The sequence below is a fragment of the Sminthopsis crassicaudata genome, chromosome 1, assembly GCF_048593235.1.
Source record: "Sminthopsis crassicaudata isolate SCR6 chromosome 1, ASM4859323v1, whole genome shotgun sequence".
NCBI classification, from domain to species: domain Eukaryota; kingdom Metazoa; phylum Chordata; class Mammalia; order Dasyuromorphia; family Dasyuridae; genus Sminthopsis; species Sminthopsis crassicaudata.
In genome coordinates, this window is record NC_133617.1 from 292046387 (window position 1) to 292063818 (window position 17432).

The 17432-nt window shown below is 33.6% G+C and overlaps 1 protein-coding gene across 2 annotated transcripts in view; it reads right to left on the reverse strand.

Moving 5' to 3' along the window:
• Positions 1-3591: 3591 nt before the first annotated feature.
• Positions 3592-17432, reverse strand: part of PAG1 (phosphoprotein membrane anchor with glycosphingolipid microdomains 1) — a 220375-nt gene continuing 206534 nt past the window's right edge. For both annotated transcript variants that reach the window (XM_074278960.1, XM_074278959.1), the window contains one exon: positions 3592-9072. In XM_074278960.1, the coding sequence (XP_074135061.1) occupies positions 8725-9072 (348 nt within the window). In that variant the 3' untranslated portion in view covers positions 3592-8724. The remainder of the gene's footprint in view (positions 9073-17432) is intronic.

Sequence of the window (17432 nt, forward strand, 5' to 3'; positions counted from 1 at the left end):
GTGGCCTATCATGTTGGCATCTGCCTTGTTAAAATAATCCAGTTTCAGTAGGCCCTTTGAGTAACTCATTCATTTGTTAGGTAGATTTTTTTTTTTGCATTGCCCAAATAGTCAATAATTTTTAAAATAACTTTTGTAGAAAACTGAACTTTATTGCAATTTAAAAAAGACAAAGACAATCTGATAATAATGTCTGTAATTACAATATACCAGATATTTACACATAATTATACTTATGTACAAGTATGAATACAGGTTCATTACATGTAACTTTTGAAGTTACATGTCAAACTCCAGCCATTTGTGAAGATTCACAATTTAAATGTTTAACAAGCTGAAAAATACACATTTCACTTTATTGGGTACCACCATTGAGAGATATATCAAGATCTGAATAAAGAAGTGAACAATATGCATCAGTCTTAAAATTATCCACTGATGAGCAGTAGCAGTAGTATTAAGACCCTAAGTAGAATCAATAACTGGTTCATTAAAAAGAAAATATGCCTTCAATTTGTATAGCACCTTTCTTTCAAAAAATTCAAAGCATTTCACAATTATCTCACTTGCCCTCATCACATCCTGGTGAGGTAGGCAGTGTTAAGTTTTATTATCCCCATTTTGCACATGGAGAAACTGAGGCACATGAGTTAATTAATTTGCCCAAGTAAGTCAAGAGTTGTCAATGATGCCCTGGACTCATGATTCCAAAACCAATGATTTATCACCTGAAGAGCTATTGCCTCCTCTTTAAAATTGATGAAAGATGCTATTTTATATAACAAGAAAATTTTGGGAAAAAAAAATTTGTATTTTTCTTTTTTCCACTGTATATTGCAGACTGATATTATATCAGTCAGGGAAGTACTTTTTTTGGTAAATATTTGAGGAATTTCTTTTTTTTTTTCTTTCTTTCTTTCTTTTTCTTTTTTTTAAAGTAAAGAATTCTCAATGATTAGGAATTCCTTGAAAGGATGTGTCTAGCCACTCACAACTTAAAATTGTGACAATATGTCATTCATAGACCAGCCTTCCTCCTGGTAAAAAGAAATGGAAATGAATAATTTTATTTTTTAAATTATTGATTTAGTAACCTAGTCTATAGTTTCAGTCATCTTGTACACATTTATGCATTATAGTCTTAGAAGGGTAGAAAGGGAGTTGGGAAGATTGTTCCATTTTCCTGATGCTTGGTAAACAGACATATAACAAATCAATTTTTCTTTTTACATGTTGCTGAGTACATAATAGCTACTTGACACAGTTATTAATTTGAAAAAAAAAAAGTCTAACTGTGCTAAATGCAAAGGGAAATCCTGATAGATCCTGACAGAATGTAACCTCTTTCAGGCAAGGATTATTTCCATTTCTGGGTTTCTATCTTCAGTCTCCAGAACAGTCCCTGGAACATCCAGATGGTGCTTAATAAATGCTTATTGAGTAAACTTTAAATGGTAAATTTTAAAATAATTAGTAATAAGTAACTATAAAAAACTACCTACCAATGTTTTATGCACATAGTTATCCTGTAGAGGCCACTTATCTGTGCAATGCTAGGGAAGATTTTAAAATGATTTTTTGGTAGTTTTAAAAAGGAAAACCTTAATGATCGATGATAAATATCTTAGAGACTTATTTAAGAAACAAACGTTCAAACTCTTTTTGGTTTATCATTATTTTCATCTTGTGAATGGAGTTGCTTTCTTTCAGGGGAGATCTCCTTTCCTGCAATGCTATTTCCCAGAAGGGACAACCTAGGATAACAGAATCACTCCATAGTAAGAAAGCACTAGATACTATTTTTAGATAGATTTAGATCTGTATTCTATGGGGGTGAGGGGATGTGTGTATGACAGTGGGAAGTTAACAAAAGAAAAGCAAATCATTAAGATAGGTAGCACTCTCACAAAGTTTTAATTTGCATTCTACAGGGGTCAAAAAGTTTCTTCCTTTGAGCTTTAATTATCCTTTAGAGTATATTAGATAATATAATCACCACATAGGTGAGTTTTTTTAAAAAAGGAAATGGATGTAACTAACATAAATCAGAACATTTTTTTCCATCTGAAATTTTCTTTTACATTTGACAGTATTTCATGTATGTAGTAGGGGCTTAATAATATTTATATCCTCAAGATGAATTATGAATTGTGATCAGTTATTATGGTATAGAAAAGGCAAAAAATTAAAGGCAAACTAATATTGTGCATATTGAAAATTGCAATCATAACTATTATATTATTGAAACATTTGAATTACTAATTAGAAGTGAGTAGAATTGGATTCTCAATGTCAGATAGCTTGCAAATAATCAGCCAATTTCTCTCCAATTCCTCACTCATTCCCTGGTTAGACACATTAACAATTTCAAGCCATTTGGGCACAGGTGGGTACAGGGAAAAGAGGATAAATCCCAATTAATTATAAATACAACAGCTCTGTAAATTACTTTTTTTTTTTTGAGGTGTTCTCTTCCTGGTAAACCCATGTGAATAACTAAAGGAACAAAAGGATCATGTTTACAATGCTAAAGTTGGTGTGCTTCTGGATACATTTGCCTTGAAGTTTAGGATCAGAAATTGCAGACCTGGGGGGGGGGGAACTAGTTGATAATACAAACCAAGTTTTGAGAGCTAATGTCAGACACTATTCTGTTGTTCAAATGTACTACTAATAAGAACTGTATCTTCCAAAGAGCAGTCAATAAGACAGACTTCCATGGAACTTTTGGAGAGCAAAAAGGGTTTTCTGATGTAGTGCTAGTGTTAGGTCACAGTGCCAATGAAGTAAAGATTGTGGGTTTGATCTCTCAAAGGGTTGGTCACTCAATAAGCATTTATTAAGTATTTAGGTGGAAGCATAACTATTCCTAGCACAATTCTTTTTCAAAGCCATAGACAACCAATCTCCCATAAGAACCCTGAATGATTGAATGATATTGGAAAAGCACCTCAAAATTCATTATATTGATGGAGGGTCAGTGCTATCATCATTTTAAATGGCATTCAACATATGGTTCAGTGAAACAAGTGCTGTAGGGGTGCTCTATTCTTCCTGCTTTTCTAAGGAATATTTCACCACTGGCTAGTGAAGACCTTACATTTTGGCACTGGGACTAGTGCTGAAAACTTTTGAGTGGAACTGTAGTAGGTGAGTCTAATTAGGAAAGAAGGACTGAAAAGAGCGATTGTGAAGAGGGCTGCTACTGTAAAGGAAACTGGGCCAAAAAGAATAATAAAAACACTGGAGCAGATAAGGCATCTTCCACCATAAAACTCAGGTGTGCTGTTAGTTAAATTTTTGTACTATTTTAAGCATTTCATAATTTTGACATTATAAATACTTTCTTAGATATTCAGGAACCACATAAGCACCTCAAATTGTTTTTGTTCAAGGGAAGTCATTAAAAATCAGTAGGGATCATATAGAAGAAAAGAACATAACTTTCTAATGATCAACTCTGATGAGGAAAAATGCATGAATAAAGAACACAGACTAGAAACATTCTTATTTGTGTATCTGTCTCTGTCACTATGTTTTGTCCTACTTCTGGCCCACAGAAACATAAAATGTGTAAAACTTACACAACCATTTAAGGTAACATAGAAGCATTTTATTTCTGTAGATTTGAAACACGGGAGTCTGAGGAATGGTAATTACTAGCCTTTTGAACACATTACACTGTGTGATGAGACAACTAGAGCATAATACATCTTTGACAAATACCCACGGTGCACAAGCAGTATACTGCAAGCAAAATCTAATCTAATTGTACTAAGAGAAGATAGAACCAAATTGGCTGATAACTGAGAAGTACTACATGATTGTAAATCTCTTTTCCTGTGATATTTTGAAGGGATCTGGGAGACTGGTTAAAAAAAAAAAAAAGCACTAGGAAAAGTCATCAAGCACTTTACAAATCTCTGTGCCTGGATAAAATGAAGGGCAGGGATAATAAAGGTTCATTTGCACATTTACAAAATGTGAATATTCTTCGCCTAGTTCTTTTTTTCCCTTTAGTGTATTTTGTTAATACTGTCTGGTTAACTTCAGTTTATCATGTTTTTCTGGACAGCTTTCTCAGCATTCTAATCTTAGCACTTTGGGTTATTCTATTGAGAAGATTTTGTTCAAACCATCTAATGGCACAGTGAGGTTTAAAGCATTTACAGAAAGTTACAGTACAAAACAAGAAGATATTACAGCAAAGTTAGGGTTTCACTGTAACTAAAGGCCATACTATATTTATATACGTGTTCCTATTTTCACATAAGTCACTTAACACTGAACATTATATTTTAACCCTACACCCCCCAATTCCCCCAAAGCATTGTACAATAAACTTGTAAAGAAATCCAGGAAATAACCATCAGTACCTACTGGGCTCTCAGCAGCCAATGCTAATCTGATAGAGCAGCACAAATCAACAGTTTGAGAACAGTATCACTATACCACAACGAGTAAGACTGACTATTACAAGGAGCACTGAAAGGAAATCTTGGCATTTACTCATTTACAAAACTGCATTTCAGTCTTGATGTGAATGACTTTTAGAATTGCACAAGTCTTGAAATTACAGCCATGCTGCAATCTGTGGAGTACATCCTTTTGAAAAACAAAACAAAACACATTACTTTACTGCCTGCTGATTCTATGCCTAGAACCACAGAAATAACTAAAAAGAATGAAATAAAATAACTATTATGTTTTCATTGGCTGTTGCTGTCTGGGGAGTCATCATGCATTGGCTCCATTGTCATTTCTCACATTTACCATTTTTTCCCTCCTTTTTTAAAGCTATAGGCCAAATCTCCTACTATACACATATCTGAGGAGTACATCTATTTACATTTTCATTGTCATTCTCTCAATGAGTCAATGACAAAAAAACAAAAAGCAAAAAACAAAAACTTTTGTAAGCTAGCGATTAAAACTTCTCAATGAGGATTACACTATAGCAGGGAAAATTAAGAAGATGTAGGTGATAATGAAGGATTAGAATGTTTTCATATAAGAAAAGTTTAAGGAATCAGAATTCCTTAAGAAAGTTTTTCCTTTAAGTCACCATATGTTAGAGAATATGTTACAGTCTTGCTTCTCTGACAACAGTTCAGCTGATCTCTCAGATGAACATTCAGATGGCACATTACCGACTGCTTCTCATTCAGTGAGTGCCAGGGATATGTGTAAGTGATAACCAGGTGCTTGGTGCTTTCACTTTGTAAAATATTAGTTGAAAAAAAGAATAAATACACAGAATTACAAAAATTAAGAAAACATGTTCTCTAGAATAAATAGATGCTGTCACACATTAAAGTAAAATGACAATATTGCTTTGTGTTGACAATCAGCCATTAATTTTAGCACCTAATTAAACATAGTTCCTTGGATTTTTATGACTAGGCAGTTAAAATAGTGAGCATCACCTTTCACCTAAGGAAAAGTTATACTTTCAAATGTTTTAAAAGAACTATTGATATAATTTACATTAGGATAGGAGATGCAAAAATAAACATTAGATTAATTTTGGAGGAAATTGCTATTTTTTTCCTCTAGGCTGTAATTTGTTCCTAGAAATTCTTCAAACCCATTTTATGATAAAATTTCTGTTAAAAAATATAATGGGAATTTAAAAAATTAAATTGGAATTTTAAAATAGATCCAGTTTAAACAATAACAATAACAGAAGAATATCACTGGCTCATTTCCAGGTGAGGTTGTAATTGGACAAATCTCTCATATATCTAAAAAATTCTAATATAATTCATAAAAAGAAATAACTGATTGGCAAAAGGGATTCTTCATGTTTATTTGAATTTTAACAATGTTGGATTTGGTAGAAGTGACCAATTTTTCCAGATTTTCATCCAACTATGGTAGAAGTATGAAAAATGGTATGAATATTTTATTTGTTGTTTAATGTCCAAAAGGGAAAAATAAAGGCAAACAATTGGGTCTAGTATCCTGCCAAACTCCTTTTTATATCCTGCCCTCAATAGAAATCATTGTTCTATTATCCAATCTTTTAGAGTGTTTGTGTGTGTGTGTGTGTGTGGGGAGTGTGTGTATCTGTTACTTTTAATCAGGTTCTCTGAATCTTCTTCTACAACCTGTTAATTAACTGACAAACCTTACATCTCCCTCTGTTAGGGGTCCTCAAAATCAAGAGATATTTATTGCATATCTTACAGATCTGGTACACAGAATCTATGTTTGAAAGCTATTAGGGAAAAAAAAGCAATGCAAAAAAGAGGGTTTCTTTCTAAAAGTTCTGTCAGGTTCAGTACCAAATTATTCTTCCTGTTGTTAAGAGATGCATTTAGAGATGAATAATAACTTCTTGAGGCCAAGAGGTGACAATTTAGTCCATTATTTATGGAACTGCCTAGCTGGCCATGAGTATGGGATAATTACTATTAACATACATTGAATGGAGACCCTATAGCCTATACAAGAACTGATGGGCCTTTTTAAGTTCCTAATTCATTAACTATGAAGTGCTTAAGTCATGACTTATGGTCACAGATATTTGGATACAGTAAAGATATTTTCAATTACTCAACAGCATTGCTCTTTAGGAATGCTGCCATTTATCCTGTACTATGGAAATATAATTTGGGCTAGTTTACTCTCTTGCTAAGACTATTGTTGTACCTCTAATGTCTTAGCAGGAGATCTGGTTTCTGAAGATATAAAACCTATACTTGATTAGCTAATCAGCTAATCCCCTTACGAAGTAAGTCTTATTATTTCAGAATTGTAAATTTAATTAAATGTATAGAACAGTCATAGAATCAAAGAAATGATTCCACTTGCTGGAAAGCACATCCATGAAACTATATTTTTTCAAGCAGTATTAGCCTCCCAATAACTTTCATTGTTACAGAGAGGGAAAAAGAGCACACATTATGAAACCAAAAGGGTGACAATTATCAATAACAATACAGAATAATTTCCTCCTTTTCTAGTGGTCAGAATAACCTGCAATGACTTTTTTCCAATGACATTTCCAAATGACATTTTTCCAATGACTGTAAATCACCCTTCACAATGATAACAATAATGAGGTTTCTTCTTGAATTAGGAAAGAAATCTTTGAATGGTCATTTTGTAAGATCTGAGTGGGTACATGTAAAACCAGCCTGGACCAGAACGGGTTCTTCCTTGAATTGTGACAACTGGCTCCAAGTTGACATGAAAAGTAGGAAATGCCTAGTTGCTCATCAAAATCTGTTAGTGTAGGCAGCATAAACATTGAACTATAATAACCTGAAAGAAATAACAAATAAGCACCTACTAGGAATAGTGACAATTGGTAGGAAGATTCCTTGTCTTCTGTGCAACTATTTCAACCAAATATTTCTACAATTTTGTACCCCAAAGTACTAGTACCAATGAGCAAAATACATTTATTTAATTATTTATTTACTAAGGTGAATCTGACCAGCAGCTCAATGTACCATTTGAAAAGTTGAATCTTTAAAAATCTCAACTAAGAAAGAAAGAAAGAAAGAAAGAAAGAAAGAAAGAAAGAAAGAAAGAAACAACCATCTGTAATTAACTAGCCTATATGCTTTCTGAGATTTTGTTTTCTTTTTGAAGATTATAAATGAATCATAAAATGGAAATAGTTCATTTACATAATTTCTGATATTCTTTAGGAGCTAGGCACAAACCAAAATGCTTTAGATATTTACATACTAAAAATAAATGCTTACAAATGCTCTATTGAATCTAGATTAATTTCTGAGAATGACTTACTCAAGCCAATCAATATTCTTATAACGTGGACAGAAAAGGTACTTTGAAACACACATTCGTGTTCCCAGCCCTTCGGAACCTGACAGTGTGGCCACTGTCCAAATATGTGGTCTGTGTCCAAACATAAAGATTAAGGCTCTCTGTTTGAAATAATGAGTTCCCGGCTAATTAAAAAGAATTCTTTAAGTACCATAACATTCTTAAAACACTGAAAAAATTCTGAATCCTCTTAAAATACTGAAAAAAGTTTTTGACTAGAAAAATAAAATAAAGCATCTAAAACTGAATTCAAGTACTTTTGTTGTAAGCCACTAGTGGAGTGCCAACATAGAAAGTGACAAAACTCTGAAGAGACTCAGAAAATCTCCTACTTGCGTGCTGGAGTTTGAATCCCCAGCTGCTGAATTAGTAACTCCCTGAAGAGCACTGAAGATTGGGATGGTGAACACATTAGCCATAGTTCAAATAGGTCTAAGCTGGAGTAAAAATCCTGAACTTTGGGGGAGAAAATCCTTGGGATGATTTGTTCAGTTTGAAGGTGAGAAGAAAAACAGCCACACATTTAAATTTTTTCAGCAGGTAGCAAAAACAATGAACAACTGGCTCTTCTGAAAGGCAGTATTTTAGGCAAGTGCTATACATTATAGTGAATATGGTTCATTTAAAAATATTGGACATCCTTGGGAACCGCCAACATTTTTATCTTCACTGCAAGAGGAAATGAACCATTTTAGGGAGAAGGATGAAACATTTGTCTATTTTTATTATATATATATGTGAATGCATATCTGTGTGTACCTTATTGCTTGAGAAGGTTGGAAAATGGTCACTGCCCCTCCATTGTTTTCAGTTCTCTAAAGCAACACATATTTTGTGATTTATTATGACCTTTTGTTTTTCTTCAAATAGAGACACATTTCCAAACTGCTGAGAGTATAATGTTAAAAAAATTTTGTCTTCACATTAAAGTCTGGTGATATCTTTGTTCTGTTGTAAGTCCCCAATACTCTCATAGTCATTTTCTTTTGGAAAAGTGATGTGGTTACCATTGGCCATCGATGCGGTCTTTTCTTCATCCTTGTTTAATGACTGTATCGCTTCATAATCAGGCTCCAGCTCCCCATTTGAATTGATTCCTGGGGAAGTCAAGTTGATGTTTGGGTTTTTCTCAAAGTCCCGTACTGTAGCGTAGAGATCATTACCAGATGACGGTGATCTCTTTGGAGCTACCTCTTGGATACAGGAGTAAGTGGATTCTGGTACTTTCAGAGTCTGTCCTGGCTTACTTACAGATGAGTACATTGCAGAAATCTAGAAAAGAAATCATCATTTGAACCATCAACTGCTTTTGTATGTCTTTTCTCCCAATCCTCCCTCATAGTACCTTTTAATGAACTGTGGGTTCATCTATGGGTGCTTAAGCACACTTAGGGACAGTGGATAGAGCCCAGAGGGCCCAAAATCAGGAAGTCCTTAGTTCAAAAATGACCTCAAAAACTTACTGACTGTGATCATGGGCAAGTCACTTAATTTCTGTTTGCCTCAGTTTCCTCAACTGCAAAATGGGGATAATAATGTTTGTCTCACAGGGAATGAGATGATAATTGTCAAGTACTTAGCATAGTGTCTGATACATTATGAGTGCTATATAAATGTTAGCTTTGATTATTCTTATTATTTACATATTTTAAAGATATGCTTCTTCTATTGGATCTTTTTTTTTATTTGTTCTTAAGTAAGCTAACAAAGGAATAAAGTAGCTCAGGTGATTCCTGAGGAGGGTAGAAAGGAACAAGTTATTAATCACCTATTATGTGCATGTACTATGCTAAGTGTTTTACAAATATTATCTCATTTGATTTTCAGAACAAGCTATTGATGACAGGACCAAATTTTAACTCCTTAGTCTGGCATTTAAAGTCATCTATATAACTAATCTTTCAATAGTCTTCTAGTATTTTTTTTTCTTTTGCTGAGGCAATTAGGGTTAAGTGACCTGCTATGGGTCACACAGCTAGTAAGTCTTAAATATCTGAGGTCCTTTTGACTCAGGTCAAATTTTGATTTGAACTCAGGTCCTCCTATATTGAGGAACCTCCATCTCTATGCATGTGCCATCTAGTTGCCCCTGACTTTTTAATATTATGTCCAATTATTCCTCTTCTTAGACTTTGGTTGCAATGAAATTAGCCTGCTAGCTGTTTCCCACAGAAAACATTCATTCCTATCTTTGTGCCTTTGCAAAGATGTTCTTGACAAGTCTAGAATTCACATCTTGCTCATTCCAGTTTTGCGCTCAATTCAGGTGCCACTTTTCTAATCCTCTTGCTTGCTCTCTCTTAAAATGACTTCATATTACTTTATCTTTCTAAGCTATATTCATCTCTTCCTCCCAGTAAGAATGTAAGCCTTTTGAAGGTAGATAATACTTGATTTTTCTATTTGTGTTCTCAGTGCCTAGCACATTACAGATAACAATATATAGAACACTTCGGACTCTGTTGTTACCTTTAGTGTACTTCTATCATACTATTTAACTAATTCCATTTTAAATACCTTGTGGGAGTGATTCTGGGATTGGGGTTTATATTGAAAATGAGAGAATCACACCAATGTCCAACATGCTATTGTTAATGAATGATAGAATGAGTTACACACCTCTATGTTGAATAAAAAAAGAATACTGAACTGCAATAAGAGAGCTGGATTATAGCTCCAGCACTACTACTAACTAGCTAAGTGATCTTAACTTCTCCTATTCTCAGTTTTCAGATCTATAAAGTACAACAAACAGGGCTTCTTAAATTTTTTTCCATTCACGACCTCTTTTCATCCAAGAAATTGTTATATGACTAGGTATATAGTTATATAAAATAGATATACAAATCTAATATTTACTGATGATAAATTATAAGTCTGTGACTCCCACATTCATTTACAAGACTTCATATGATGTCACTGACCACAGTTAAGAAATTGAAGGTTATAGGATATAATTGAAAGTTCCTATGATCCTACATAACCATATATACATTTGATGTTGCTATGAATATAAATCTAGGGAACAATTGTTAATCTTTTGGTAAGTCCTAAAATCTTTTTCAAAACTATTAGTAAATTAACTTGAAGACTTATCCATCCCAAATGAGAACCTAAATGTAGAAATTGAGGTAGTAATGGTGTCTGTCCTTAATAGAATTCTTTACACTGCTTTATGGAATATTACCTCATTTTATATTTCTAGCAGATTTGTGAAACATATACAATAGGTGTTTTATCTTTATTTTACAGATGCAGAAACTAAGACTCAGAGTGACTTGCTTGTGATCACATGGCTAGTAAGAATAGAGAGCATTTGAGCCCAGCTCTTTCTGTCCAGTACTCTAAGTGGTAATTCCACTGCCTTTCATGGTATCGTATATTTGGTATAATATGATATATAAATCTTTCTATTGTAGGCAGAAACATTTCACAATGATAGAAAAGCATTTTCTTGGAAAGATATTTGTTGGAATAAATGGAAAATATATTTTGGGCAATAATGTAGGCGAGCCTCAGACCTCAGAAAGAGGTCATGCCCCAAAACTTCATTTTTAAGTCAGCTGTTTGGAATTCAGAATGCATTTTCCCATAAAAAATTGTCATAAATGGTGAATATTGGGTTCCTGGCTCAACCCACAAGATTCTATTTAGCCTATAATGAAAGGGAAATAGCAGGACAAAGCATTATATCAAATGTTAAAGTGTCTTAAGTATATTATGGACTAAATAGAATTTGATAGGCTAACTTGGGGATCTAATATGATTTTATGACTTTATTAAGGAGAGAATGTAAAATTGATAAGAACACTACTCCCTTTGCCACCATCATGGGCATGGCAAGAATTTAGAGGTACTGGAAATATGTTCTCCTTTTATGTCTTCTTTCTCCCCCCCCCAACATTGCTGCTGGGTTGCCTGAGACATGGCAGTGGGGCAGAGAATGGTTCATGAAATATCTCTTGTTCTCTGTGGCTTTAGATGAAAACTAACTTTGATGCAATGGCATTCCTTTCAATTTTTTTGTGGGAGGGAGTAGTAGTAGGACCTATAATTACATTGGTGTAGTATATATAGAATGTATGCATGCTTTAAGGATGCATATAATTTTAATAAGTCAAGTGTTAAATATCACAAAATTACAAAATGTTAGAGCTGGGGATGGAAGGCAGGAGGGGGGGAGACAGACTTTAAAGGTCATCTAGTCCAATTTAAGGCCCAGAGACATAAAATGATTTTCTCTAGTTCACACAGCAAAAACCTACCAGAACTGAGCCTGAACTCCAGATTCTGACCTCCCTTTCTCCTGCCTTCTTTTATTAGACCATAGTGAGAATTCCTGTGACTAGAATACGTTCTCATTTAGACTTTTTTCCATTTAAAAAAACATGGTTTTTACATACATAGAGTTATTTTCACAAAAAAAATTATTTATGGATAACATAGTTTGTGAATTATTTCCAGCAAGAAAACTATTAACTAAATTATAGGTTTCCTTAAGTTAAAAGGGAGTTTCAATTGTGAGGGATATTTATCATTAGATGATTGATCATGGATTTGGAATTGGAAGGGACCTTAGAAGATATCTAATTTAACATCCAAATTTTACAGATGGGCAAACTAAGACCCACACAGGTTAAGTGAATGAGGATCAGATAGGCAGAAAGTATCTAAGTTGGGATTAGGACCCAGTTTCATTGTTTCCAAATCAGTTATCCTTTCCACCCCAATATACTTTCTCCCACAATTATTTGTAGAGGTTTCAGATCATAACAATATGTAGCAATTTATATAGTTATTACAAATATGTAGTGATTTATGATTACCAAACATTTTCATTCTTATTGTAGCCTTAAAATAATGTAAGGCAAATACTGAATTAATGATGTTTTATATAGAAGATGGAATTGATATTTAAAGAGATTAAATGACATCCAAAGTCACAGAATGAGGGATTGGCAGAACCCAGTCCAACAACTTCCAAGCTCACGGTCCTTTTCATTACTTTATTCTTTTTTGACAATAAACTGCAAATGTCCAAAATTGATAAAAAATTTCTAAAATCAATTACTTCAGATGTGAACTAACTAAAAAAGTCAATCTTTAAACAAGGAAGCTTATTTGAGAAACACACTTTTTTTCCCTTGCTACAGGTAACATAGGATAGAATTTACATATTTAAATGGGAGACATACAGTATACATATATATGTATGTTGTATTCAGTTGTTCATTTATATCTGACTATTTGTAACACTACAGCCCATATTGTACATGAGGTGGGTTTTTGTTTTTGTTTTTGTTTTTGTTTTATTAGCAAAGATACTGAAATGGTTTGTTATTTCCTTTGCCAAGGCATTTTATCAAACATAGTTAAGTTGTGGTCCAGGATCCAGAGTTACACTGCAATTAAGTGTCTAGGTCATGAAGAATAAGATATGACTGAGATGACTGAACACCACCACTATCTAAATAATCTTTATAGTCTTAACTTTAACTATAATTATAAAAAAGCAAGCATAATAATATTATTAAATTATAGACAAGAAAGAGCAAACAACATCCACTATTTTCTGGCTTGTTTCATTTTGGAGACAGCTGATAAAGGTCATGGGTAAATAGGAGTTCTGGGTCCAGAGTCAGGAAAGCTTGAATTCAAATTCAGCCTGTGACAATTAGATCTATCATTACATGCAGGTCACTTAACTTCTATTTGCCTCAGTTTTTCCATCTGTGAAATAGGAATAATAATGACATCTATCTCCCAGTGTTGTTTTGAGGATTAAATATGATAACAATTGTAAAACAATTAGCACTATACCTGGCACATTGTAAGCACCATACAAATGTTAGGAATTAGTATTTTGTGTTGATTTCTTTTCATTTTATTTCAAAAGTGTTATGCTATATAGTTTAAAGAATTATCTGCATGTGTCTGGCACTCCTAGAAAGATACACATATCCAGGAAATTCCCTATGGTAATAGCAGGCAGCCATCCAAGAAAACATACTCAATCACATCCTTAGCATTGTCTACCATGAATATCAACAGTAACTTAATTTCCTTTGGTAACAAGGGAATGGATGCTCTGTACTGATTAAAAATTGCTTCAGGTATTATGAGTCATGGTTGGACACAAGTCAAAATATCCTTGATTACCTGGCATTCTTTTTTGACATAGTAATTCATCCATTTCACAAAATCTAGGAAAGAAATGAGCATGTTTTTCTGACAGATGCTCAGCTTCCCAATTGCCAAGGGATATTTTCTTCCCCTCCACAAATCCACAAATTTCCAGCCGGTCTAAGAGTCTTCTTAATGCAGGTTGGCTATTTGTTTATTGGTCATTGGCATAAACTCTGTTCATTTCTAAAAAGGGTATTGCCTCTAAACTCCTTGTCTACCTAGTGTATAAGTGTCTTAGAAATCTAGGAATAAATTTATGAAATTCATAACTATTTGTGTGACCTGGCAATTCTTTTTCCTCTCTGGGTCTACTGTTTCATCTGTAAAATGAAGGGATTGGATTAAATGAACTCTAAGAGCCCTTATATTTCCCATATTTTTATGATTTGATATGATTTTCTCCACCCTTATCTCACTTCCATTCCACCCCCCAAAAATTAACATGGAAAATCTGTAGGATATTTTGCTCTTAAAATAACAACTAATATTTATATATCACTTAAAGTTAGCAAATGTTTTACATTTATTATTTTTTCTGAAGAGCAAGAATTATAATAGAACAATATCTTTGAAAGAAAGTGCTATTACTTACAAGGTATGTTCCTTTACAACAATCCTATAATTTGGGTAGTGCAAGTATTATTATTCTCATTTTACAGGTAGAAATATAAAATTTATCTGAATTGCAAGATGGCTATTCATATGAAAAGTATATGAAGGTTTTATTGGTCTATGTATGACTCAAAATTGATAGATTAGTGAGGGGAGGGGCATTGTCTAAGAATATATAGGTAAAAGGTAATATGTCTAGCTTTGGGTACCACATTTAAAACCACTGTTAAATGAGAAAGCAGCCAGAAGAAAAGAAAGAAGATGCTTCAAGACCTATGAGGATCAACTGAAAAAACTGGGCATATTTAATTCATGTAACTGAATGACTGTCAAATGTTCTGACCCCAAAGAGAATGAGCAGCAATGTGAAGGAAGTTGAAAGAGGAAAAAAATAGGTTTAATGTAAAGAAAAAGCTCTTAGCAGTTAGACTGATCAAAAATGCAATAGGTAACTTTCAAAAGGAGTAGATTTCTCCTTACTGAAGATTTTGGACTACAGTTTGGGGTTTGTTTTGGAGGGGAATACTGTCAGGTATGGGTTAGACTAGAAATCTGGGATTCTATTAATTGTTATATGTAAAAATATTTTTGGATTAATTCATGGGTTAGATCCCTCATGCCCACTGAAATAACTATTGGAATATTCCAAGCAGGAGAGAAACATGGTTAGACCTTTGCTTTAGAAAAATTATTTTGGCAGGTAGGATTATTGGATCTCTATGGATGTTCCTTGAGAGCAGGACTTCTTAAATTTTTTCCACTTGTGATCCTTTTCACTTGAGAAATTTTTACATGATTTTGGATATGTAAGTATATAAAATAGGTACACAAATCAAACATTTACTAATAATAAATCATAATTTTGTGACCTCCCATTTATTAACCTCGTGTGGGTCACAAGCTACAGTTAAAAAAACTTTGCTTTAGCAAAACTGTTAATTCTTCCACCTTTCTTGGAGAAAATTGAGTATTTAATTTTCTAGCATGCTAAACTTCCACTGGCACAAGGTTGGGTCTAAATGTCATTGGCTCAGCCAAGCCAGTAGGAAAGCATTTTATCTATTAGAATACATTTTATAAGAAGAAATCCTTAATATGTTTCCCTTTCCCTCTTCCCTTTCATTTGCTATCTCAGTTCTTTTTAGTCCTATCTTTTCCAATAATTATATTCATTCTATTTTGAGTTACTATTTAGCTTTACATTTTTGTTTTTTTCCTTTATGTTCAACTTTTCAAATGCTTTATCATACATAAAACAGCAGCAGCAAAAGCTAAGAGGCTCAGGGGAGTGAGGAAGTTAGCCCTTTTACTTTTTTTCAGTCCTTTCTCAGTAGAAACTTCTCTCCCTGACCTCAATGACTCCTGCTTTATACCTTCTGCAATGTAGACAATTCCACCACCAGATCGCTTTTCTTCTTGGTTCAGTTGGTGTTGTATCATTATGCATCAAGTGGGTAGTGGGAGTAGCATCTCCTACAGTTCTTCTACTACATCCCCTCCCAAACTTATGTCTGTTAAGCCTGTGCTTTTCCTCCAGAAGCTATACCAATGAATTGATTTGAAAGTGGAGTGAATGGTATAGGTCGAGGATATATATGAATAAAGACTGTCAAATAAGTCAAGTAGAAAGATGAGTAACAGTTTAAGGCAGACCTTACTGTGATAAAATCCCTTTTCTAGTTCTCTCCTTCTGTAACGTTATCAACTGAGGGGATACAATCTAGAGGAGAAAACTGCTATTAGAACAATATCTGACACACAGTAGGTATTTATAAATGTTTATTGACTGACTATCTCTTTTCTTTACTTTTTCTGCATTCTCTCTCAAAATGACTTCATGAACTCCCATGATTCAGTTATCACTTATGTGGGCTGTCATTTGCAAGAGGATTATACTTGTTTGTTGTATTCCAGAGGGAAGAACTAAAAAAGACTAGAATTTGCAAGGAAGAAAATTTAGGTTTGTTATAAAGAAAAAGCAAATTAGAGTTGCCTTTGGAAGTCATGAAGACCTTTTCTGCGGACATCTTCACAGAAAAGTCTGATGATCATTTCTGGGGTAAATTATAGAAGAGATGCTTGTTCTGAACCATCTCTGTAGTCCCTTCCAATTCTGGGATTCAGTGATTCTGAGTCAGAGGACTTGTAATTCTGGTTCTGCTAATACCTTACATATCATTTAACCTTTTGGGCCCAAGTTTTGTTGGTGGAAAAATGAGAGGATTACATCTTGGTAATCAACTAATATTCTCTGAGCAAAAATGCTCATTATATTACTTGTGGGCATGCAACTACTGATAATCTCTAGTTTTCTGCCTGACCCCCTCTAGACCATTCTTTAGAACAGCAGTGTCAAACTCAGAGAGAAACAGTCACTAAACCATACAGTACTGCAGTACTGACTGAGAAAATCATAACATAAACCATGTTCTACTGTATTTTATTTATTTTGTTAAATATTTCCCAATTACATTTTAATCTAGTACTGATTTCCTGGGCCACAATATGGGTAGCATATTTGATATTTTGGCTATATTTGAATGTATTGATCCTTTCCAATGCCTGCCTTCAAGGCTGAGTCTTTGACTTTACTCTTTCCCTACCAGAAATCGCATTCCTTTTTCTCTAATTCTTTTTTTATCTTGTTACTTATCAGTCACTTCTGGTCAGGATAAAAATGTTCAATGCCAAAGTCATATTCCTATTAGCATGCTTAAGATAGTATTTGCCTATAGTTGATAAAAAAAAAATTACAGGCATTTACTTGGGGAGAGTAGGTACTTGTCTGTCACAGGGATTTATAATTAGTAAAGCTGTTTTATGCTAATCTCTCA